General features: G+C 36.2%; 1 protein-coding gene and 1 pseudogene across 3 annotated transcripts; one reads left to right on the forward strand and one right to left on the reverse strand.

Moving 5' to 3' along the window:
* Positions 1-12594: 12594 nt before the first annotated feature.
* Positions 12595-20256, forward strand: LOC107644228 (uncharacterized). Of its 2 annotated transcripts, none has more exons than XM_088488185.1 (19): positions 12595-12786; positions 13370-13411; positions 13541-13615; positions 13973-14020; positions 14180-14275; positions 15177-15288; positions 16060-16105; positions 16219-16290; positions 16444-16506; positions 16613-16767; positions 16910-16974; positions 17547-17697; positions 17809-17914; positions 18066-18201; positions 18726-18790; positions 18873-19037; positions 19263-19335; positions 19412-19472; positions 19928-20256. In XM_088488185.1, the coding sequence occupies exons 1-18, from the start codon at positions 12783-12785 to the stop codon at positions 19447-19449; spliced, it is 1512 nt and encodes a 503-aa protein (XP_088344311.1). In that variant the 5' UTR covers positions 12595-12782; the 3' UTR covers positions 19450-19472; positions 19928-20256. The 2 variants fall into 2 exon arrangements, with proteins under 2 accessions (XP_088344311.1, XP_088344312.1); XM_088488186.1 differs by having other exon boundaries at positions 12613-12786; positions 19950-20256.
* A 2521-nt stretch (positions 20257-22777) lies between these two features.
* LOC107644229 (protein PLASTID MOVEMENT IMPAIRED 1 pseudogene) lies at positions 22778-26155 on the reverse strand (annotated as a pseudogene). The gene has a single exon (XR_015883786.1). The product of XR_015883786.1 is annotated as a protein PLASTID MOVEMENT IMPAIRED 1 pseudogene (transcript).
* Between the last annotated feature and the right edge of the window lie 310 nt (positions 26156-26465).

Below are 26465 nucleotides of genomic sequence, written 5' to 3' on the forward strand. Positions count from 1 at the left end.
TAGGAGAATCAATAACACTATCTGAATTTTAAGTTCCTATAGATGCCAATCATTCTGAGCTTCAATGGATAAAGTGAGATGCCAAAACTGTTCGGAAGCAAAAAGCTACTAGCCCCGCTCATTTAATTAGAATCTGAGCTTCACTCAAAAACTCTGAGATATTATTGTTTCTTGACTCATTTGTATTCTATATTATTTATCTAGTTGCTTGAGGACAAGCAACATTTTAAGTTTGGTGTTGTGATGAGCGGATATTTTATACGCTTTTGGGGTTAATTTCATATAGTTTTTAGTATGTTTTAGTTAGTTTTTAGTTTATTTTCATTAGTTTCTGGGCAAAATTCATATTTCTGAACTTTACTATAAGTTTGTGTGTTTTTCTGTAATTTCAGGTATTTTTTGGCTGAAATTGAGGGAGCTGAGCAAAAATCTGATTCAGGCTGAAAAAGGACTGCTGATGCTGTTGGATCCTGACCTCACTGCACTCGGAATGGAATTTCTGGAGCTACAAGGACCCAATTGATGCGCTTCCAATTGCGTTGGAAAGTAGACATCTAGGGCTTTCCAGCAATATATAATAGTCCATACTTTGCTCAAGGATAGATGACGTAAACTGGCGTTCAACGCCAGTTCCATGTTGCAGTCTGGCGTCCAGCGCCAGAAACACGTTACAAGTTGGAGTTCAACACCAGAAACAGGTTACAGCCTGGCGTTGAACACCTAAAACAGCCCAGGCACGTGAGAAGCTTTAGTCTCATCCCCAACACACACCAAGTGGGCCCCAGAAGTGGATTTTTGCACTATCTATCATAGTTTACTCATTTTCTGTAAACCTAGGTTACTAGTTTAGTATTTAAACAACTTTTAGAGATTTATTTTGTATCTCATGACATTTTAGATCTGAACTTTGTACTCTTTGACAGCATGAGTCTCTAAACTCCATTGTTGGGGGTGAGGAGCTCTGCTGTGTCCTGATGAATTAATGCAAGTATTTCTGTTTTCCATTCAAACATGCGTGTTCCTATCTAAGATATCCATTCGCACTTCAACATGAATGTGATGAACGTGACAATCATCATCATTCCCCCACGAACGCGTGCCTGACAACCACTTCCGTTCACCGTAGAATGAATGAATATCTCTTGGATCTCTTAATCAGAATCTTCGTGGTATAAGCTAGATTGATGGCAGCATTCAAGAGAATCCGGAAGGTCTAAACCTTGTCTGTGGTATTCCGAGTAGGATTCAGGGATTGAATGACTGTGACGAGCTTCAAACTCATGAGTGCTGGGCATAGTGACAGACACAAAAGGATAGTAAATCCTATTCCGGTACGATTGAGAACCTGCAGATGATTAGCTGTGCGGTGACAGCGCACCTGGACCCTTTTCACTGGAAGGATGGATGGTAGCCATTGACAACGGTGATCCACCACATACAGCTTGCCATAGGAGGACTTGCGTGCGTGAATCAGAAAACAGAGGAAAGCAGAATTTCAGAAGACAAAGCATCTTCAAAACTCCAACATATTTTCCATCATTGCACAATAAGTATTTATATTTATGCCCTCTCACTTTTTACAATTGAACTAAAAAAACACTGTTATTGGCATCCTGACTAAGAATAATAAGATAACCATAGCTTGTTTCAAACCAACAATCTCCGTGGGATTCGACCCTTACTCACGTAAGGTATTACTTGGACGACCCAGTGCACTTGTTGGTTAGTTGTGCGAAGTTGTAAGAGAGTAATGTGAACATTGACCTTACAATTTCGTGCACCACTTCCCTTTTATGCCTTCCAAGCGTTTGATTAAATGTTTGGAGGGATGTTAGAGTATATTTTTATGTTCTTGGATTGGGATGATAACTTAGGTGAACTTGAGTTGCTATTGTCCAAGTAATTGATGATTGGTGTCCATTGACTCTAGCTTCCACTAAGTTAATTAGTGAGATGGCTAGGACTTATGGATTAGGATTGATGTAGCTCATTTGACTTTCCTTCACTTGTTAGAGGATGACTTAATGAGATTGATCCTTGCAATTATCATGTTGTGGTTAATAACAAGGATAAATATCCTTAACCATCATTCCTTGCCAAGACCTTTTTTTATCATTTGAGTTCCATTTACTTTCTTTCCATTCACATTTCTTGTTTCTTATTCAAAACCCCAAAAATACTTGTACCATAACCAATAACAAGAACACTTTTCTGCAATTTCTTGAGAGACGATCCGAGGTTTAAATACTTCGGTTATTTTTATTGAGGTTTGTACTTGTGACAAACAAATTTTTTATTGAGGATTGTTTGTTGGTTTAGAGCTATACTTACAACGAGAATTTATTGTGAAAATCTATACTGACAATTTTTCCTTCATCAAAATGGCGCCGTTGCAAGGGAATTGCAAATGTGTGCCTTGTTATTGGTTATTGTATATATGTGAATATTGTGAATATGTTTGCCTTTTGCTTCTTTGTTAGTTTTTGGTAGTTGTAGGAGTTTGTTCTCTTTATTTGTTACTAGTTTTTGTTTTTATTTTCCCTTGCTACCATGAATTCTCATCTTTTTGGCTATGAGTGTGGTTACAACTATGTTGTAAGAAGTGGAGATTACAATGAGAACATGCATCAAGGATGGAATAATCAAAGGTGGGAGGAGCCTCAAGCATATGCTCAATCTTCTTGGCAACAACCTCCTCCGGTCTCTTATAGGTATAATTCCACTCCTGATGCATATCCATCCAATGGCTATGGTAGACCTCCTTGTGACTATCACCAACCATACTCACAAGTCCCTTTCCACCAAATACCTTCCTACGACCTTCATCCATCATATAACCAATCACTCTTACCTCATTCTTGTGACCATTATGTAAGAAAATTCATAGAGCCACCACAATTCCAGCATCAATACTCCCAAGAACCACACATGTCATATACACCACCTCTATACCCTTACCAAGAAGAACCACCTTCTTATCATGAACCCTTCTTCTAAAATAATGAATCCTCCTATCTACCCCAATCTCTAATAGATGACACCCTTGATCTCATTCTTCAAGGGCAAAGAGAAATGCAAAGGGAGGTAATAGAACTCATAAACTGATTAGCCTCCCAATGCTTGAACACTCAAAGTACTCCCATGGCCACATGTGGAGAATTAAATGAAGAGCATAGCATGAAAGAGAGATTGGAAACTCCGGTGGAAAATGAGGAATGTTGCTTTGTGTTAGAACAATTGGAGGAACCTATGATTATTGAAGAAGAGGAAGAAATGGTTGAAGATTTAGGAGATGCGGAACCTCCATGGGAACCTAGAGTTAAGGAAAATCCCTCCAAGAAGATTGAAGTTGATATTAAGGAGGAAAGTGCACAACCTCCAAAGCATATTCCATATGAAGAATTGGACAGGATAGAGCGAGAATTGAGTTCCCTTGGTGATGAAGATCAATCATCAAACATTCTTGGTGGTGAATCCTTTGAACTTGGAAAACCTTCTCCCGATGAGATAGAAAGCAATGTGGAGGTATACTTCTCTCATCCTCCCATTTATGATTTGAGTGACGGAGAAGAGTTAGACGAAATTGATGAACAAAGGATTGAATTTGAGAAATCTTGTGAAGAGGTGGAAGTCCTTAGAAAAAGAAGGACAGAAGTTGAATACGTTTTGTCAAGATCCTTGGAAGCCTCTTTACCTAGGTTGTCATCTACTCCTACATTTGAGTGGGTAAAAGTCATCTCTATTAGCTTTATTGTCCCACTCGAATATGGCTTTCTTGAAATAGATGGTCAACTTAGGGTGCTTTGTGGGATGAAGCGTAAGAGAAGAATATTTCGTGGTTGGCGTTGCGAATCAAGGCTCATTTTGGTTGATACATCAAAGATGAGATACAAAGGTTGGACTAGTGCTCAATTAGGTGGGTCTAGAAGGAGAATTTGACACTTTATTGAGAATTCATCTTGCTTGGCACCGGGATGAATTAATGATAATCAACTTGAAGACATGTGTAGAAACAAGATATGGGATTCGGGAATATATGAGGATCAATTTTGGGAGCCCTTAGCTTGTGCGGAACTCCATCAAGACTTGGCAATATTAATTTTGAAGAATGGAGCTCATTGGAAGTCCAAGTATTGGTGGTTGTTCAAGGAAGAGTTCAAGCACAAGCCACCTTGATGAGGAGCTCTCCATAAGTCCAACTTAAGGACAATAAACAAAAGTGCTAGGTGGGAGACACCCCACCATGGTAACATCTTTTCACTTTTCTCTTTTGTAAATATTGGTAAAATTAGTTTAATTTCATATTTTGATTGGTTTGTTGAGTTTAGTTAGTAGTCTAGGATGTTAAATAAGGTTTTATGGTGTTTTGGTAGCTGTTTGGAGGTTTGGAATGCTTGGTTTGGTGCAAGAACCTAGAAAAAAAATTTGAAAAACAGAACACCAACCCACGCGTGCCCGTCAATCACGCGTACGCGTGATCCCAAGCTTTTGACCATCCACGCGTGCGCGTCATCCACGCGTACGCGTGGATCCAAAATTCCCACCTCCATACAAATTCCAGAGAGTTGTGCGAGTTTTGGGCTGGAATTGTGCCTTTAGCACAAAATCCACCCACGCGTACGTGTCGCCGCTCTGAATAACCCATCACACGTACGCGTGACCTACGTGTACATGTCACTCCCATTTCACCTTACCACGCGCACGCGTCACACCATGCGTACGTGTGGATTGCCCTGTTTCACCGCTCTTCTTTTCTCATCTTCTTTCCATTTCTTTCCTTCTTCTTTCTTCTCTTCTTTTCTCTCACTTCTTCAACCATCATCCAACACTATCATACACCATCAACCACTAGTTGGTTTAGTTAGTTGGCTATTTAGTTAGTTTTAATTTTTTTTAATTTTTGTTTTCATGATAAGTGTTAGATTATTAATTTTGTTTGCTGTATATTGCTGCTTATTACTAATTGAATGCTATTTTAGCATAATTGTTTTTGGATATTCATTGTTGGATTCTCTTGTTGAGGTTACAATTTATTACTTGGTTTTGAATTTTTCATGCTTACCCTTTGTGAACATCAAGTGCATGAGAATTGCCTTTAACGAATGTTAAATCTTTTTGAATTTCATGATTTGGTCACCATGTGATTTAAACCCTTTTCTTTGGTTCGGCAATTTCTTGATGGATGTTGTGCATTTATCTTAATGCGTTGTATTCTGGATCATATGCATCCATATGTTATGCTTATGCCCTAAATGACATGATTGACCATTAATTGTTTACTTATGTGCTCTACACATATTTGAGACTAGTCATTTTGGCATAATATTTCTCTTGTGAAATTGGATTGGAAGCTCACTTAGGGACATCATTTTGAATTTCTCAAGCTATATGGACCATGCTTGCTATGTGATTGACTTTTCACCTCTAGTTCTCTTTTACTACATTGCATAGCAATCATGTTTTCCATCTTATGTCCACTAGGTGAGGTGAGCCCAAATTCAAAGTGTGTCATTGATTGATGTGTAAGTTTCATATATCACTTGGTCCATTAAGTTCTCTTGCACATCAATCAATATTCATTCATTATCCAATTCATAATTGCTTGTCTTTGCTTGAATGCTTTCATGCTTCTTTATTACTTATTTGGTTGTCTTAACTTACGAGTTTAGAGCATTTCAAGCACACTAGAATGAGTGAAGTGCATATTCCTTTTTGTGTAACTGTGACAGTTTTTTTTATGTTAGTGCGTGTGTTCTAAACAACGCGCAACTTAGAATGCACACTTACTTTTATCCATGTCGCACATTGGGTCACTCACTTCATTCTAGTAATTATTACCTCATTCCAACAATATATGCTTCCTTGCTTTTGCATTTACTTGTTTTCTTATCTGGTTTCTATTTTTCGTGGAGGATGCACCATAAGCAACAAGGGAAGCAGGAGAAAGAACATGCAGCAACCGGTTGACCCACCAGCTGAGACTCGGAGAGTCGCCGTACCCCCTTGTTCATCTTTGAATGCACCGAGGATGATGCAAACTTTTAAGTGTGGGGAGGTTGTCTGACCGAATCGGCATTTTTGGGTGACAAGTTTCTAATCCCAAAACTTGTGCATTTCATTTTTAGGTCTTTTAGGATTTTAGTCGCATTTTCTTATTTTTGCATATATATACATAATAAGCTTAGTCAAAATAATGAAATTTTTCAAGAAATCTATCTATAGGGCATTGACATCCCAATTGATTTGAGTAAAAAAATTTCATTGAAACTTGCTTGAACTATACATTGTGGAACATGTTTTTGAGCTAAGAACACATAAGCATGTGAGATTTGAGCCTAATTGTGTGGTTACATCATATAACCACTTATTTTCATTCTTGTGTGTGATTATTCTCTCTATATGATTGTAATCTTTGATTTGTTTGATTCTTTATTTCCATTATTTTATGTATACATGCACTTATATGATTGAGGTCATTGTTCATTGAGCTCACTTACCCAAATAGCCTACCTTTTATCTTCTATTGTTATCCAATTTTGAGCCTATGATTAACCCTCTTGTTCTTAATTTTAGCACATTACAAGCCTTGAAGCGAAAAACAATAAATATCCTTAATTTGGATCTTTGATTAGCTTAGGCTAGTGAGTGTGTGTATCATTCAAGTGGAGAAAAACTCGGGACATTGGTTGAGATAAAAGTGTATTTTGTAGTTTTGTTGAAAATCATGGAAATTGGGTACATACTCATGTGTTAATTGAATGTTAAACCATATGCATTGATGCTTTGGTATATTTTAGTTTGAAAAGAAAAAAAAAGAAAAAGAAAAAAATAGAAAAAGAAAGAAAAGAAGAAAAGCAATAAAAAGGGGACAAAATGCCCCAAAGTGAAGTTCAATAATAATCAATGCATATGGAATGTGAATTAAACATAATGCATGAGTGTGTGAAAAAGTGAAGAATGGGTAGTTAGGTTAGCATTTAAATTGTATAGGTTATTATATAGGTTAGGTGGGCACTACTAGAAATAGGACTTTTTTGGACGAATTTTGAGACGAAATTGAAATAAATTTCGAACAAATTAGAGACAAATTTTTTCTTTCAAACAAAATTGGGACGAATTTTTTTTGTCCCAAAAAGCCTTGTTGCTAATTTAAATTTTGTCTGAAATTTCGTCCAAAATTTTTTCAGACGATTTTGTGACATATTTCGAATAGGCATTTATCTGCTAGATTTCTAACTATTATGATGTATTTTAGACGAATTTTAGATAGATTAGCCAACATAAAAACAACATATTTCAGACAATTTTCAAATTTTTAGTCTACTTAACCATATACAATCCTACCTTGACCCTAGCCCCATTACAACCCTGTGGAAAGACCTCATAATATTTGTATGCATGCATGAAATAATTGTTGATTGTTAGAAGAAAAACAAATCTTGGAGAGAATGATTATGGGAGAATTGAGTGAATCAACCCTATACACTTGAGTGACGAGAGCGGATACACATCCGGTGAGGGTTCGATTGCTCAATTACATGTTCTCACCTATGATCATCCCTTTCCTTGCAAGTTTGTAAAATCTTTCAATAATTCATTTCAATTATGGATTTGACTTGGTTGTTAATACCTTTAGCCCCTATGCGTATATATGTTTTCTTGGGGATTGATTTATTTTGACAAAGTAATTGCATCCATTAAGATAGATTGCATGTAGGTAGAATGCATCTAGTTAGTTTGCATTTAATAATTGATGATACCCTTTGTCTCTTTCTTGATTTAGCATGAGGACATGCTTGGTTTAAGTGTGGAGAGATTTGATAAACCCCAATTTGGTGGTTTATCTTGTGCTTAATTTAGGGGATTTTATCAACTTTTCTCACATTTATTCAATGAAATAGCATGGTTTCGTAATTCTCCCTTAATTTGTGCTGAAGTGTAAAAACATGCTTTTTAGGCCCTTAATTGGTTAATTTTAATACACCTTTGATTCCACTAGATGTCTTGATGTGTTTGTTAGTGAATTTAGATTAAAAAGGCTAGGAATGGAACAAAGGAGTGAAGAGAAAAGCATACAAAGTGGAGAATTCATGGAAAAATAAGGATTTGGAGTGCATACATCGACGCGCACGTGTAACAGACGTGCACGCGTGGATATGAAGTCGCACGGCGACGCGTACGCGTGACATGACGCGTACGCGTGACCCATGCGTACGCGTCGAAGCTCGCACGTGACCTCATTAAAGTGAAAACGCTGAGGGCAATTTCTGAGCTTCCTAGGCCCAAATCAAACTGATTCCAGAGACTATTTCATGCAAAATTCAAGAAGAGTCAATTGGGGGGGGGGGGAGCAAGGAGTCTAGTCTTCATCATGCTTTAGTTAGTTTCTAGAGAGAGAAGCTCTCTCTTCTCTCTAGAATTAGGTTAGATGTAGATTAGGATTTCTTTAGATCTAGATTTAATTCATGCTTTGATTTACTTTTCCTTTCTAATTTCTTGTTCCTTTACCTTTGCTTTTCTAATTTAGTATTTTACTCTTTGTATTTGTTTACCTTGTTGTTGATGCACTCTTGTTCCTTTTATTTTCCTTTAATGCAATTTATGTTTGATTTCTTTTATTGTTTAATTGCTTTGTTATTGTTAATTCCTTGCATTTGGTAGTGTTAGATTTTATATTTCTCGTCATTTTATTATGCTTCTCTTTTATGCCTTCCAAGTGTTTGATTAAATGTTTAGAGGGATGTTAGAGTAGATTTTTATGTTCTTAGTTTGGGATGGTAACTTAGGTGAACTTGAGTTGCTAATGTCTAAGTGATTGATGATTGGTGTCCATTGACTCTAGCTTCCACTAAGTTAATTAGTGAGGTTGCTAGGACTTATGGATTAGGATTGATGTAGCTCATTTGACTTTCCTTCACTTGTTAGAGGATGACTTAATGAGATTGATCCTTGCAATTATTATGTTGTGGTTAGTAACAAGGATAAAGATCCTTAACCATCATTCCTTGCCAAGACCTTTTTTTATCATTTGAGTTCCATTTACTTTCTTGCCATTCACATTTCTTGTTTCTTATTCAAAACCCCAAAAATACTTGTACCATAACCAATAACAAGAACACTTCCCTGCAATTCCTTGAGAGACGATCCGAGGTTTAAATACTTCGGTTATTTTTATTGGGGTTTGTACTTGTGACAAACAAATTTTTGATTGAGGATTGTTTGTTGGTTTGAGTTATACTTGCAACGAGAATTTATTGTGAAAATCTATACCAACAATTTTTCCTTCATCAGTTGTCGCCCCTTGATTGGGCTTGATGGGGCATTTCTGAAGACACAATTTGGAGGTCAGATCTTGGCTGCTGTGGCACAAGATGCCAATCATCACATTTACATGATTGCCTAGGCTATAGTTGAAATAGAGAATACAGACACTTGGAAATGGTTCCTGGAGCTGCTTCATGCTGATCTTGGAGACTACAAGAATAACGGATGATGCTTTATTTCTGATATGCAGAAGGTAATGTTACCTTTCATGTGTTTTTAACGATCTGAGTCTCTGGATGTAAGTGAACTGATCTTGGAATAATGGTTGTTAAATTTGTATCTTATATATGTCCTTTGGATTTTGTATGCATAAAATTGTATTAAATGAAGGGACTAAATTGTATTAAAATGGAAAAGTCAGGGACTATATTAGGGTCATTAATGTAAACTCAGGGACTATTATGTGGCACGATAAAAGTGTGTACATCACTTTTTGGTTATAATACATAGTGTAATATTGTCTTGCAGGGTTTAATTCATGCTGTCCAGGAGGTGATGCCAAGAGTTCACCACCGTTTCTGCGTTTGGCACCTCTGGAGGAACTTCAACAAATAATGGAAGGACCTTGAGTTGAGGAGACTGCTTTGGAAATGTGCCAGATCAACAACATTCTAGGATTTCATTGATAATCTGAACAAGATTAAGAGGGTGTACGAGGAGGCTTGGGCATATCTCAACAAATGGCCTAGAGAGTCATGGACAAAGTTCCAGTTCAGCCATAGGACAAAACTGGATAACATTTGCAACAACGCCTGTGAGATTTTCAACGCAAGAATCAAAGAGGCCAGAAGCAAACCCATCATCACATTACTTGAGGAGATGAGAATGTTTGTGATGAGAACTATTGCGAAGAATAAGGTAAAACTGGAAAATCATGTTGGCATACTCCCCCCTGTAATTCAAAGTCGCCTAGATAAAATCAGAAAAGAATTAAAGAACTGGATGCCTATCTGGACCGATGATGAAGATTATGAAAAATTTGAGGTTCATGGCCATCCAAGAAATATGGTGGTGGATCTTGGAAAAAGACTATGCACTTGCTAATTCTAGATGCTGACCAGTGACCTTTATCAATCTCTTTAACTTAATTATTAATATTTGTGTACTTTGATGATTGTGATTGTCTTACTCTACATTTGTGTTACTAACTATATGCATTTCATGTGTTCATGCCTGGGCTGCCCTTGCAAGGGTAAACAAGAGGCCAGAAGACTTTTGTCACCAACTGTGTACTATGGAGGCATACAACAAGACTTATGCCCATCACATTAACCCTCTTCTTGGCCAATCATTGTGGAAAAAATCCATGTACACTCAGCCACAGGCCCCTAACATTAGGAGGAGGCCTGGAGCTCTGACAAAGAAAAGGAGAAAAGATGCTGATGAGGGCAACAATGGTAACAAGAAAGTCAAACCAAGTGGACGTTTGAAAAGGCATTTGAAGCCATTCACATGTAGGTATTGTGGGGGTAAAAGGGCATACTAAGAGAGGATGCTCAAAGAAGAGACTGGATGAAGTAGCTGTTGCAGCTGCAAAGGTTGCTGCAGATAAAGCCAAATCAAATGCTGCTGCTTCTACTTCTGAGGCTAGCCCTCAACCTCATACTGCTGCTGCACTAGTTGATAAACCTCCTGCTGTGGAGATTGAGATATCACAACCAAACTACAAAGGATCACAGGTAATACACTTCTTGACGTCACAACATAACAAAATATATTTTTTTTGTTATCTAGGCTCATGTGTTGAACTGTTTTTCTGCTGTAGGACATAGCAGGATCTGCTGCACCTGCACCATCAAGGTCAGAGAAGTTGCCCACCAAAAGGAGGAGCTCACCACCACCTCAATCCATTGGTGTGGATCCAACTCCCGGTTTCAAAGCACCAAGGAAAAAGAACAATTGATGACTTTCACACTAGGATGTTTAGGACAGTACTTCTTTGTTTTGTTAAAGGCAGTTAATAGATAGTAGCTTTGTTTAGAATAATTGTGAAAACTTTTGTATTGCCAGCCTTGATATCTTAGTTATGGCACTTCTTTTGTTCCTTTAATGTTTGCTACTCAAATATGTTTATCTTTGCTACTTTTATATGTTTATCTTTGCTACTTTTGTAATTATGCATTAGGCATTATGCATTATGCTATTATGATGTCAGATGATCTGTAATTATTTCTCTTTATAATAACTAGTCTATTAAAAATAGGGCATATAACTGAAGATAAAAAATCAACTCTTGCTTTCATTCATCCATGAACACATTACATACAACATTGTCAGAACTTCAAAGTCATAACCAATACAACAACTACAGTGAAAAACACCACTATGTCTAAGAATTGTATCATACATTTTTGGGTTCTCACTTCAGCTTCCAATTTTCTAATTCTCTAGGCTAAATTGACTCTCACTTGCTCATTGTCAATTGCAGTTGCATCCACTCTTCCTTCATGTTCCTCTTCTTCTTCTACATCATCAGCCCAGAGAAAAAATCCACACCATGTTTTGCCCCTAGTCTGAATATGAGATATGATAAAAAGTAAAGAAAAGAAAATCACTAAACAATTTTTCTTACCAAAATCTCACATTGTAATTCGGACAACCAAAGAAGGGATTATCTGGGTTGGTATTTGTTCTGGACCAACGAAGCACGGGCCGACAGCCGCACCCACAGCGCTCTGGCACTCGCGACAGTCTATTCTGACTCCGCGTTCTCGCTGTCGATCGTGTAGAGCTTCCTTGACCCTGGCTCGCACACCCAATCATGATTTTCGTTTCAGTTCAACGAGTGACAACAACGAAGCAGGAGAAGAACGTTGCTGGGCAGAGACAAGAAGATGAAGAGGGATAACGAGGTCATCCTAGAAATTATGGTTATAACTAGGTACAGGGATCACATTGGGTCAAACAGTTTCAATTGCCACCTCAGCTAGCCGTTATCTACGCCAGCGTGGCTACTCAGCGCCATGTCACTGCCGACGGCGGTTAATTTGCCCGGAGATGTGGGCAGAGACGACCCTGGTACAATTTTAACAGAATCGGAAATATAACTGGTGCAATTGATAAGTCAAAAATTAAATTAGTAAAATCGTGAATCTCAAAGACCACTTTGGAGTTTAACTCTGCATATTATCACCCCTGTTCTAGAATGTTTTTCCCATAATGACACTTTTGTAGTTTTGTGTATGATCAAGCGAATGTTAATGTATAAATGAAACTTGAGTCGGTTCGACCGATTTTCGGTCCTACAGAAGCCGAACCCCTTTGAAAATTGAAACACGAGTGATTGATGCACGCTGGGTGAGGTTATTCCAATCCAAACACACACACACTAACACACTCACTCACTCGTATTTTCACTTTCACACAACGCGCCGCCTTCCTCTTTCACCTGCGAGCTTCCCCAAACCCTCTGCAACCCTTGTTTCTCTTCACTTTCTCGCTCTCTCTTTTCTTCATCAATGGGTACGTCTTTACAATTCACCTCCAATACATGTTTCTCATTCTCTCCAATTCTTCATTTTATTATGCTTCGGATCCTCCAATCCGTCTTTTTTTCTTTGTTTTTCGATTTGAGAATTATGATCTGTGCCGCGTCATTGTTCAATCCATATAATAGAAATATGCTCACTTTGAGTTATGGATTCCTTCAATTTGTTCTTTTTGTGTTTTAATTTTTAATTTATTATTATTATTTTTGCCATTGTGCTCTTTTAGAATTGCTTTAGAGAGGCGTTGGTTTAGCTTAATTTGTATTTAAAATAAAAATAAATGGCAGTTTTAGCTTTAAAAGTTAGCAAAAACAAAACCTACATTGATCTGTGATTACATTGAGACTGGGGTTGTGAGGTTCCAATTTGTAGTCTTGCATTGTGCTTTTAGTAATTTTGACTTAGATGGTGAAGTAGTAGTCTGTAGTTTGTTTCGACGGTAATAAAAATTGAATGTTTTTCCTAAACTAAGCCAAAGCAATTGTACTATTTTTTTTCCTTTAAAGAAAATCGGGCAATTGATGTTAATGCTCATGTGAATTTTGTTTGAATGCTAGATATCGAGGAGGACATTCGTTCTTTACAACTTGATTCTGCGGGTAACTAAATATCCTTGCAATCTTTTAATGGTTTTCAACTATACAAGAGTGTTTTAGTTCTTATTTGTTATATCACCCCCCCCCCCTCCCCACCAGAAAAAAAAAAAAACTAATCTTTGGTTCATGCAGAAGAGACTAATGGATCAGTAACGCCAGAGGATGTGAAGCCAGAAGAAGTTGATAAATCTGAACATATGGATGAAGGTTGGTGGTAAAGAATTTAGTAATTCCAATTTTGAATGAATGATCTCATTCATAATTCCAATTAGCAGATTACATACATAGTTTGCACATTATTTTATCTACTACCTAATATTTGATTATATTAGAAGAAAATCATTCAATGTCATTCGGTAGATGACACAAATGAACAGACTCACATTTGAGAATAATATTGAAAGTTGAAACAATTTTGTATTTTATAACAATAAAATTATACTCACTTCTTAAGCAAGGAGGAATTCCAATTGCATTAGCTCTACGTTATTTTTATTTACATTACTGTATATTGATTATTGAGCATTGCAATTTTATAGAGAAGTTTTTCCTTGGTGATTGCAGATCCAAAACCAGAAGTTCAAGCAGAACCTATCGATGTTGAACCAAAAGGTAGAAAGAGAATTTTAAATTTCTTTCTTATAGCTGCATATGAATTTAAATTTCCTTTTCAAAATTAGACAGCTCATTTCCAATAATGATGAGAATTGGCAGTGTTCTCTTTTTTTCTTTATCTTTTTTGGGGGCTGATTGCATGACCTTGATTTTTAGCAAAAGAGAAGGAAATTCCTCCTACACAGGATGAAGATGATGAGGCGGAGATGATGAAAAAAAGGCACTTAAATGTTGTGTTTATTGGTCATGTAGGTAAGTTGATGGATTATAAAAGTTCCTTCCTATGTCATTATTTTTTAATCAGGAGTTCCCATGTTTGGTTTTCTACAGTATCATCTATTCGTCAGCTATCAATCATTTAAGTGTATTGTCATCCATGTGTATCGTATGAATTATAGGCTTTGTAGATATTAAGTTATTAACCTTGTGTTCAATTGTCTCACCTATCAAACTCTCTTTAATAAAATGGCGTATAAGCTCTACTGTCACAATCTTGCATCATGAGGGTCTCATGATGGTAAAATTGGCTAGCTATAAATTTTTTTAATTTAAACACTTGAAAAGTAAAGCTAGACTGAGGTATGTGATGTTAAAGTGTGAATATTTCGTAGGCCCTAACGGGTTTGTTTGGCAAGCTTAATAACTGAATCAAATAGTTGGAATCAAATCAATTAAATCTGCAGAAAATTGAAATTTTCTTAAACAGTACAGTGCACATTTGTAATCCGGTGTTGAACCAATGATGTAGCGTCAGTTTTGGTAAATGACTTCTTTGGCGAATATTGGCTTATTCGCACAAATAGCACATGGTTTATACATTAGAATGTCTAAACAAGCTGAATTATGGATTATTAGTGATATAGGATAAAAATTGCATCTCGTGCTTGGACAGTTGAGCGAATAAAGATACAGTTTGTTTTCATAGGATATTGATTTGATCTGAAAGGTGTTTTGCTTATTATAATTGGATAAAACAGAAATTGTTCAATTTATAAACTGCAATGGTTTGGCTAGAAAGGAAATAAATAATTGAGTTTTTCGGCTTGCATACTCTAACATAAGGGATCCTTAGAGAGGCTTAAAATGTTAGATCATATACTATTAGAGAAGTTACATAAGTGTTGTAAGTGTTTTGACTTGCTTCTTGTTCCAGATGCTGGTAAGTCTACAACAGGAGGTCAGATATTGTTTCTAAGTGGCCAGGTTGATGAAAGAACTATCCAAAAATATGAGAAAGAAGCTAAAGACAAAAGTAGAGAAAGCTGGTAAACTTTCACTGATTTATTGATGGAAGATGTTGTAAATATATCTTTTGCCGCTTTGTTGAAATTGGGTCAGGTAGCATAAACTTATTTGGGGCTATAATCATGCTAGCCAGTCCAATTGCCTCCTGCTGAAATTAATTGTGCTGCTTGATCACCTTTTTCATTTTTTTAAAATGCATTTGCCTTTGATCACTTCTTTTTCTGTAATTATCTAAGGAGTTTTATATATTATGTTTCTGTCAGTTTTATGTCCATGACAAGTGTGGACCTTGAGCCTTTCTTTGATCTTCCCTTATGATGGTTTTATTTATTTTTCAACAGCATAACTACAAATATGTATGTGAAATTTAAGGTTAATTTTTAAAAATAGAAGAGAAATTTGTTACAAGCTATTTTTTTAATTTTGAAGTCATCTTGAATTTGTTGGATGACTATTCTATCATAGTTATTGCACTCTTCTAATCAAGTTTGACTATACTGATCTTTTGGCAAGTCTTCTGTTGGTTTGTAACTTTTTTACTAGTTGCTAGTAATTGAAGTTTTATAGATTATAATCTGTTTAGAGATGTAGTCATTATGAGAAGAACTGACAATGAGAAGGACTGGCATTTAAAGAGAAATTGATGTTTGTGTTGCAATTAACACTTAAAAAAAAAGGCTTGGATTCTTTCAATTTTCTGCATATATATACCTTTTTCAAAATTTTGCGGCTTCCAAGGTCTGTGTCCTTGTATATATTTTTAATGATTAATGCTGAAATTTATTTGCTAGGTATATGGCTTATATTATGGACACAAATGAGGAGGAGAGGGTAAAGGTATGAATATATAAGTGATAAAATTAAGAGTATCCCAAATGATTGGCCTTCATTTTTGCATGTTAATTATAGTTATGTGAATGCAGTAATTTGGATATATGTGTTGATTGTAGGGAAAGACAGTTGAAGTTGGAAGAGCACATTTTGAAACAGAGACAACAAGGTTTACAATTTTGGATGCACCTGTAAGTATTGTTATTGCATGATCCATTAACTTCAAGTCTATTCATGATCTACCGTGTCATATCCTTTTTTCTGATGCAAACAAAAATTTGTTAATGAATATGTAATATTTAGTATGAAGTACATTGTTTATATGAATTACAATGTTCCTGCAGGGTCACAAAAGTTATGTACCTAACATGATCAGTGGTGCATCTCAGGCCGATATTGGAGTGTTGGTGAGTTTATCTATGATGTATGGCACTTTCTTTTTTAACTTGCAATAGGTGCTTCTTGACAAGCATTTGATGATATCTTTGTGTTTCTCCATGCCTTATCAATCAGGTAATTTCAGCTCGAAAGGGAGAATTTGAAACAGGATACGAGAGAGGTGGACAAACTCGTGAACATGTCCAGCTCGCAAAAACGTTGGGGGTGGCTAAATTGCTTGTTGTTGTCAATAAAATGGATGAGCCGACTGTGGAATGGTCAAAAGAAAGGTTCTCTCTCTCTCTCTCTCTCACGCACACGCACACACACACACACACACACGCACACGCACACACATGCACATATCTAGTGTTTGATTCTGAACTTCTGTCTACAATTTTAATGAGATTCATCACACTGGTTTGACACTAGGTATGATGAAATTGAGTCCAAAATGACACCATTTCTAAAACAATCAGGATACAATGTGAAAAAAGGTATGCTGGTACTTAGTTTTTCCTCGTTTTTGGGCCTGTATTCGATTCTGGGATGCTGCTATAAGTTAAAGTGTGTGAATTATGTTGCTTAACAGCTTTATACAACGATGAACATGATTGCAAATATTTAAAACATGTTTGTCATGTTTCACTAAGAAATTCTGGTTCTCATTTAGAGTGGTGACTGCTCATGTCTTGCTGCATGCTAGTGGAGGTGTATCGAAGATGGCTGAAGTGTTAGTAGCTTTTTTGGGAAAAAATGTTGACATGTTGGACATGGTTTGACATGTTAGATACGGTCAGGATGATGTTAAGGTTGGAAGTGGAAGGTAGCATGTTTTGTATTAAGAAGGAGGATCAAGTTTTGTGGGTGTTCGGTTTGTGCTGCATAGTTTTTTATTTCACCTGTTCCGTAGGCCATTTCTTTGGAGTAGGTTTGGGGAAGTTTCGTATATGAAAGTGGAAGTGCTAAAAGCCTCTTTACAAACAAGTTCTTATATATTTTCTCATTTTATCTTGTTTGATGGGTGGCATAAGTGAAATTCCTCTACTAAGTCTGTATCTTTTACCAGATGTCATTTTTCTACCAATATCTGGGTTGGTCGGTACAAATATGAAGACAAGAGTGGATAAAAAGATCTGCCCATGGTGGAATGGCCCATGCTTATTTGAAGCACTTGATGCTGTTGAAGTTCCTGAGCGAGACCCCAAAGGCCCTTTTAGGTAATCTGTGGCCTAACATTGTGTTGTATTGCTTCACTTTCTCTCTCAAATGTCAAATATAATAATTTTACTTAGTTTGTTCTAATAAGGGAGAATTTCTTATTGGCACAGGATGCCTATAATTGACAAATTCAAAGACATGGGAACTGTTGTTATGGGAAAAGTGGAATCTGGTACCGTTCGTGAGGGAGATTCCTTGTTGGTTATGCCAAATAAGGTAGTTTATATTTTGGATTTGTATTTGTGATAGTTTTTAAGTTACTCTGAGCCTTTGTTCTTTTTCATCGTCGTCTTCTGCTTTTCTCTCTCTTCTTTTTCTTTTTCATTGTCTTATCCCCTTTTATGGACTACTGCATATAATTTTGTAGGCTCAAGTAAAAGTTGTTGCTATATATATTGATGAGGATAAGGTCAAACGTGCTGGACCTGGTGAAAATTTAAGGATTAGATTATCTGGTGTTGAAGAAGACGACATATCAAGTGGGTTTGTCCTATCAAGTGTTGGTAAGCTTTTGTAAACTTTGAAAGATGTGATGCTTCAGAATACATTTGACAAGAAATTTTAGTGGGGAAAAAAGCTGATCTAGGAAATATAATTTTACTAATAGTTTGAGTATATGTGCAAAGGTTTGTCTCAACTTTCATGGTGTTCATTTGTTGTTTTTGTCTTCCATGTGAAATTGAAAATGCTAGCGGTAGAGTAATGTGTCACGTGATGAGCTGTTATATACCAATAGTAATCTGCTAATGTGCTGCATTTCAATTCTTTTCAAGAAGTTAATTGATTTCGTTCTTCAATTTTATTGAGGCTTTTGGCATGATTACTCAAATTGAAGAGGCTAGGATAATATTGGTAATTGGTTACATTATAAATTATTTATTCTAGAATACTGAGAAAGGAGCTATTCCTGTCCACAAATGTCTAATAATTTTATTTAGTTTCTTTGCTTTTAGATTGTTTGCTTTGACCATATCCTGTTGCACATTTGCTAATTAGCATGTCTGTGTGGTTTTTCTCTTTCTTTCAGCAAATTCAATACCAGCTGTTACTGAGTTTGTTGCTCAATTGGCAATCCTTGAATTGCTGGACAATGTATTTATTCGCTTTCTCTCTGTCTTTGCATTTGAATACTAGCAAAGTTTCCAAGAGCTTATGTATGTTATATAATGTCCAGGCTATTTTTACTGCGGGGTATAAGGCTGTTTTGCATATCCACTCTGTTGTTGAAGAATGTGAGATTATTGAGCTCTTACATCAAATTGATCCAAAAACAAGGAAGCCTATGAAAAAGAAGGTCCTCTTTGTGAAGAACGGGGCTAATGTTGTGTGCCGAATTCAGGTGCATTTATGTCTTTGTAAAATTGGATAGATGTTTGTAATATTATCATATTTATACTTGGGCTTCCAAGGACTTTGAAGGTAACTGCCCAACAATCTTGGGTTATGATTGTTGAGTATTAATAGAGAGGGATTAATTTGTTAATTTTAGTCTAATTGCATTACATTTTCAATCTATTTTAATCTTAATCTGATTTGGATAGTTTTTTTCTTTTCTTTTTTACAGGTTAATAGCATGATATGCATTGAGAAGTTCTCTGATTTTCCACAGCTTGGGAGATTTACTCTTCGCAGTGAAGGTAATATTTAAGAATGCTGTCTTGTGTCGCAAACTGGTATCAACATATGTTGAAACCCTTTTCGTTTATCGTGCAGGGAAAACTGTTGCAGTGGGGAAGGTTACTGCCCTGTAAGTTTGTGACAATTTTGACTTAAGGTAAAAGATATTTTAACTGCATACTGCTTTATTATTTTTGTTTCTCTTGTCAAGCTTCTTTTGATTTTAATGGTCAACGTTGTTGATTTTAGATGTTCTCTGTGTTTCACTATCATGTGTGTGTGTGCTAGTTCTTTTGGGTAAAATATGCTACTTATAATGTCTGTGATTTTTTTCAAAAATGCTCATAACATTTACTTTCATTCAATTTTGCCCCTAATATTTTTGATACGTGTCAAAATTACTCTTGGCTAACACCATCTAAAATGTTGACAAAATTGAAAACATCGAGGGATAGCTTTGACACAAATCGAAAACGGTAAAAAGAAAATTGAATGAAATTAAACATTAGAGGTATTTTTGAAAAAAATTGCAAACGTTAAGGACAAAAGGTATACTTTATCCTAATTCTTTTCTTAATTTAGTTTGACACTTGCATTCCATGTTTCCAACAGATCTTTGTCACTGTGTGAGCAGGACATAATTTGTGCAAAGACAAATGCTGTGGCAGCAGTGAGGCATCAAGTTTGAAATATAATACTCATTTGGGTATTTCTTTTGATTTATTTGGGTACTGAGTTCTAGAAGAGTTCTATGTTGGTGCTGTTTTGCTTGTGTATTCTTCTTATGTGGCCTTGCAAGGCCTTTAGCTGCTTTGTTATTTTGAAATTGATCCACCGATTAGCTGTGGAAATCTGATATTATCAATTCTCTATGCTGTGACCTGTATATTTTAGAGACATGTTTTTGAAAACATTATTGAGATATAGTTGTTTTTTCTTCAGATATGCTGGGGAACTTACGATTATAAATTGGTGGATCTAAAATAAGTAAAATTTACACACATTTAGCCTAAAAGTTGGTTTTTTCCCTTGCTTGGTGGAACACGAGATGTGAAATATTGAGTAATTTAGAGATTTTACGAACTTTTTGAAAACCAAATTGGTTATCGAATCAGTAAATTAGGAGTTTAATAGTTTGAAAGTTTAACTAAAGTTGAACGCATATAATAAAATATATGTATCTTTTAAAAAATTAGTTGTTTTATTTTAGAATAATTGGTTTATTATTTTTTCTGGTTTGTTGACAACCAGTTTTTACTATAAATTAGACCAATTTAGTGGTTGGCTTTTTATTAACCGGATTGAATTAGCCAATTTGATTTGGTTTTTAGAACCATGAACTTTACTTGAGCCTTTTTTGTGAAACAATTTCTATACTAATTACTAATAGACTTTTGTATTTGTGTTGTTATAAATTCCAACTGTTTCTTCACTCAACGATTAGATGTGCTTCACAACACATTTCAGATATGTTGTTCTAAGAATATTCCATCACTATAAACCTTAAATTTTTTTTTTATTTAAATAAGTTAAAAACAAAAAAAAAAAAATAAAGGCTAGAAATTACTTAAATAGGAGGCAGTTTGGTTTTTTCTTGTGACTAAAGCAGTTGCTTTAGCGATACAATTTGTAACACTATTCACATTTTTCTGAATTAAAAGAATAGAGATTTTTCAATTCCAATTTCAATTCATAACTTTCTATATATGTTTTGCCAAATTCCATTCCGGAATATCATTACAAGCATTTTTTGGTTTACCAAGAAAAGGGTTTCTAAACAGTTTGTTTTACAAATAACCTCATGAAATCCACTATTCCAAACTAGAAGTAAACCTCTCCAAATCACATACAATTCAGTAAAAAGAACACTGCACACTTCGACTTTTCCAATGTAACATTTCAACCAACATCCATCAGAATTGTGAACGATACAACCAAAACCAGCATAGCCAAAAGGAGCAAAACAACTAGCATCACAATTCAATTTAACAGAATGAAACCCAATGTAAACAAAGTGAAGGAGGAGACAAAAATTGATGCATAGCAAAAATGGTGTGGAACTCCCTTATTGAACTACAAATCAAACTCATCACTTTACTAGCACTCCAAGAGTCATCTGTATTAAATAAGTCATGATTCATACTCCTTCAAATCCACCAGATGGTCGAGAAGAAAAGAAAAACATATGCATCTTTGCACCTCTATAGAGCCAATCACGTAAATTTGAGTTATCTGAATATAGGCTTAAAAGATTCCAGACTTCTTTGGCACTACGACACTTCCGAAGACAATGAAGCATGGATTTAGAACCACTTTGACACGGATGACAAGTGCTAGATAAAGTTAAGCCATGATCCAATTGAAATTCTGCCGAAGGAATAGCATTATGAAGACTGACCCAAATCAAGAACTTGTACTTCTCAGGAATATGTAGTCACCATACCCACAACCAATTATCACATTCATTCCAATCAAACTTTCTTTTGGCTATCCAACTGTATCCACTCCTAGTTGAGTAGAGTGTAGAAGATGTCACACTCCATGACCAACCCGAACTCTCCCCATCATTCAAATTTGGATTATAAGCATTCAAACGATGTCTGACATCTTCTGGAATGTTAGAGAAAACATCATGGAGATTCTATTGGCTATCTTTTCAAATGTCTCTAATAGTTAAATCTGAGTAAGATATATGAACAAAATAGAAATCTTAAGCAATTGGACCCTCAATACCCTACTTGTCAAACAAAAAAATTTGATCAAGTGATCCAACACATCAAGAGAAAGCATCTTTAAGAGTACCAAAAGCCTTTGAAATACTCTTCCAAACATGAGAAGTATTACAAGAAAAAAGGCCATCTAAAATTTCTTCATTTCTCAAATACTTCGTTATCAATAGAGCAACCCAAAGTTTGCCCTGACAATGAAAAAGTTGCCATACCAATTTACCAAGTAAAGATATATTAGCACACGTAAAATCTTTAACACTCAAGTCACCAAATTTTTTTGAAGTGACTACGATCCTCTAATTAATTATTAAAACTAAAATTAAAATTACAATTTTGAGTAATAGATCAATAAACTTTAAGTTGATAATATTAAGGTTGTTTCAACTAAAATTTGCGGAGTATCTTTTAATGATCGCAGCTTACGAGTTATGACTTATGACACAAGTTTGTGTTCCCACTTCTCAGGACTTAAGTAACACTAACACCTCCTTTCAGGCCATGTTACATGCAGAAGTGGCTATTGTTATAAAATTTGATCCTATAAATAAATATTTTGAAATGATATTTTCAAAAAATAATTTATTGAAAAAGTGAAAAACTCGAACAATATTTAATATTAACTATTTTTTCCCCATATCTTTTCCAATATTGTTGTTTTTTTTTATCTCGTCCTGTTTGGTGTTTCCATTGTAACTTTCTACGATTATTATTTTTTTAAAAAAAGTCCTTGTAATTTTCTAAATTGTAAACTGAGAATTAGATTCTACTAACAGTGGTTATCAAAAACCATATACAACAAATTTTACATCGAGATTCTTAATTGCCTTAATCCATCTAAATAATACATAAATAAGTGCATGCTTTTGAATCAACAGAAATCTAACCAAATAACTAACACATTGACAGGCCTAATAAAAGGGTTTCACTAATATTGAAAATCATAAGGACGAATGAAACTTGCATAGTTCTAGTATTCCTTTATCTGCAAGCTCAAGCCACTCCTCTTGGAAGATCTGCAAAACTTTCGGACAAAGATTTGATTTGACATGCTTATTGGTTCACCACAAGTTTGATATCTGGGTTCCTCATGGTGTTGAGCCACATGTCACCCATGATGTTTGATGAAATGCTCCACAGAGAATCTTGTCCTTTGATCAATGCATTATTCTTGATTTTCTTCCCTGCCTTTCCCAATCCATATTCCACCAGCCATTGCATTGCAGTTAGTCTTTGCTTCTGTCCGTCCCATGCATAATTCTTTACACCACTCCTAACCTTGAAGCCCCCAACATCCATGTTAGTTACCTTAAACTTTTGCTCCTCACCATCTTCATGATCATAATTATATTCATTCCTCTTTGTGTCTGCAGTTGCATGAACTAGTACCATCATAGGACCCCCAACCGCCTCATAGCGCCTTTTTGGATCCCTCAATTGGACAACAAATATCAGTGTGATATGTGATGCTTCTTTGTAAGAACTTGCACTGGTTTCATTGTAGCTTTGATCTTTGACCCAGTCCTCAAGTGAAATAGCAGAACTCAACAGATCTTTGTCATTGTTTTCTTCCTTTGAGGTGGTCACAGAAACATCAAATGGAGCTTCTTCCTCGGCCATATCGGCTTGAATTTTCAGCGCCTCAATCGCCATGGACTCAATCTTCTGCATTGTGAATGCAAGGATTTGCTCTGCAGTGAGTGGATTTTCATCTATATTCCAAAGCCCTGTTGAAATCCTTTCCTTCCTTCCTGAACTCATAGCATTCGCCATACTATTCAGGGCAGAAACTATGCGTGCAGCACTTGAACTCGCTCCTTCCTTGTTCCTACCTTGTATGATGGCAGAAGCAATGCCTTCAAAAGCAACCTGTTCTGCACTTTTGCCTATCATTTCATCTATTGGCATCAAGGAGAGAACTTCAGAGCTGAAATCTTCAATACCATTGGCAACCAGTTTCTGAAACAACTCTAACCCCATTGAGAATTGATGTGATTGCAACACAAAAGGCTTTGACATCTGCATTGCTAGCTTTGGAGTATCATTTCTGGCCACAACACTGTCCAAAGGATTCATGGATGCCAAGTAGCCCCCATCTTTTGTTTGAATCACACAACCCAAGCCCTTGCCAAGATGAGGAAGATAAACTTTGGATTCCTCCTTCTCAGAAGAATCTTCATTTCCATGTTCACGTGCATGCCCTTCAAGTTGGAAAGGTGGAATTTCAGATTGGTTTATTTTGTATCTTCTGGTCACTTTATCCTCAAGAATCTGAAGAAACTCTCTTGTCACTGTTTCTTCATCAGAATCCAATCTTTGTGAGTCTGTATCCCTTGCTTTTATCAAGTTGATATCCTCCCCTATCATGGTCTCAAGAGCCTTTAACTGCTGTGCAATCGAATCAAGCTCGGTTAATCTAGTGAGGTGCAATTGGTCATGTACTATCTCCTTGACCACCTCACTTGAAGCTGATTTCACTTCCACAGACCTCTCAGATTCTTCTCCATCACCTTTTTTCTGCTTTTGAACCTCAACACCTTTATCAACGATATCAAAATCCAGAAGATGGAAATCATCTACCTTCTCCTTGCCATCATCAAGTTTTTGGACAGAAGCTGAGGAATCCTGGACCGAAATTGTGTCATCAAGACTCAAATCATGCAATCCATGAAAATCCCCTATTGACCTTATATCTGAAGGAGTCCAAGCATCATTTCTGCTTGTTATTCTTGCACTAGGAACACTGAAGGATCTCTTGGATTGTTTGCGAAACGAAGATGCCAGGCTTATGAACCTGCTGGACTTGGAATTCAAGTTCTCGTCCTGATTGTAAATTGCAATCCCTGCACCATCTTTCTCCATGATTTGGAAACCGAATTTCAGAACCAGCTCACCTCCTTTTGCCTTGCCACACAAGGAAAAGCTTGTCTCCCATTGCCGAACCCGGGTGCCTTGCCAGCTTTTCTCAATGGATTCTTGAACCAACCGGCTCAAGTCCACCGAGGTTCTTCCAAAGTTAAGCTCTTTAGCATCAACCGCAACAAGGTATATATAAAATGGCCTCGGCTCGAACTTAAGCTGCTTTCCACTGCCATGGTTGCAATAAACATGGCACCTGATGAAAAGAGTCTCTTCAAAATCTGCAGCTCCTTGAACAACCCTTGATGGCATTGTTTGGACAGCACCATCTTTTGTTTCCTTCTTTCTAACACAGACAGAAAGCCTTAGTCCATTCATTGATGAAGGAAGGTTTTGAGCAGTTACAACTTCAACAGAAAACAAACAACTTAGTTTCTGCATTGTAATGTGAGAAAGAGCCCTCATAGGCTTCCAGCTCCAAATCCCTCTCTTCTCAACCAAATTCTCTGTTTGTTGTGGCTTTGAGGGGGGTGCCTTGTTATCCTCTCGCTTCGGCCTTGATCTCCACGGCGACAAGGACAACCTGCGTGTGCGAGGTTTGTTACTGCTTTGGATATCAATTTTAGCACTGGCATTGTCATCTTCAACAGATTTGACAGGAGGAGGAGCTGAATCTCTTGGCAAAGCAAGGGAAGCTGTTCTTCTAGCTGTGTGTGATTGGTAAAGGGATTTGCTTAGAGCCTCTAACTCTTCAAGAAGCCTAGCATTGGAATTTCTTTTGGGAGAGTAAGAATAATTACCAGTTTCCATATCTCTAGTGAATGAAGAACAAGAAGAAGTTGTTTGTTGTTGCAACAAAATCTTGATATGATGAATGACAAAAGTGTTTGGAACTGGAAGAGGAAGAAAGAAGTTAGTTAAATTGAGGTGGGAAAAGACTAAGCTATTTAATGCAGAGGAAAATACTCAAGTTGCTGGTTCTTTCTGAACCAAGAAAATTCTGATGGAATATGTTTGTGGTGGATTAAACATGAACGATGGCATTGCATTGTACCTTGTGGAGCAAGAACATACAAAAATTGAAAATTAGGTGTAACTGTGTAGGTGGTCCCAACAAATTGAATGCTGATTGCTTTTCCCTTTGTTAGAAGTAAATGTTAACTGCCATATGTGACAATCTTATACTACCTAGGTGGGGGAAACGTGTAATGACAAACAACATTCAAAGATATCAATATGAAAAAGGCTTCTTAATGTACCATTCTGCGCCATTTAGAATAAAGAACAGTCATAGAATGACTTATTTTTCTTGTATTCATTATGTATTTCTGATTCTCTTAATCATAAGATGACTTGTGAGAATGGAATGATGAGTATATAACGAGTATTAAAAAAAATGAGTCATATAAACATTTCTTGTCTCGTCATTGAGTTTGACACTTTTTATTTTTTATATTAGATTGAAAATAGTGTTTTTTTGGATTATGAACTGTTGGGATGTTAAAAGATCAGACTCTCTAATTTCTGGGAGGTACAGAAATATAAAAATCGAACATTCCAATTTT

Source organism: Arachis ipaensis, chromosome B5 (assembly GCF_059453495.1).
Source record: "Arachis ipaensis isolate K30076 ecotype BB chromosome B5, ASM5945349v1, whole genome shotgun sequence".
NCBI classification, from domain to species: Eukaryota; Viridiplantae; Streptophyta; class Magnoliopsida; order Fabales; family Fabaceae; genus Arachis; species Arachis ipaensis.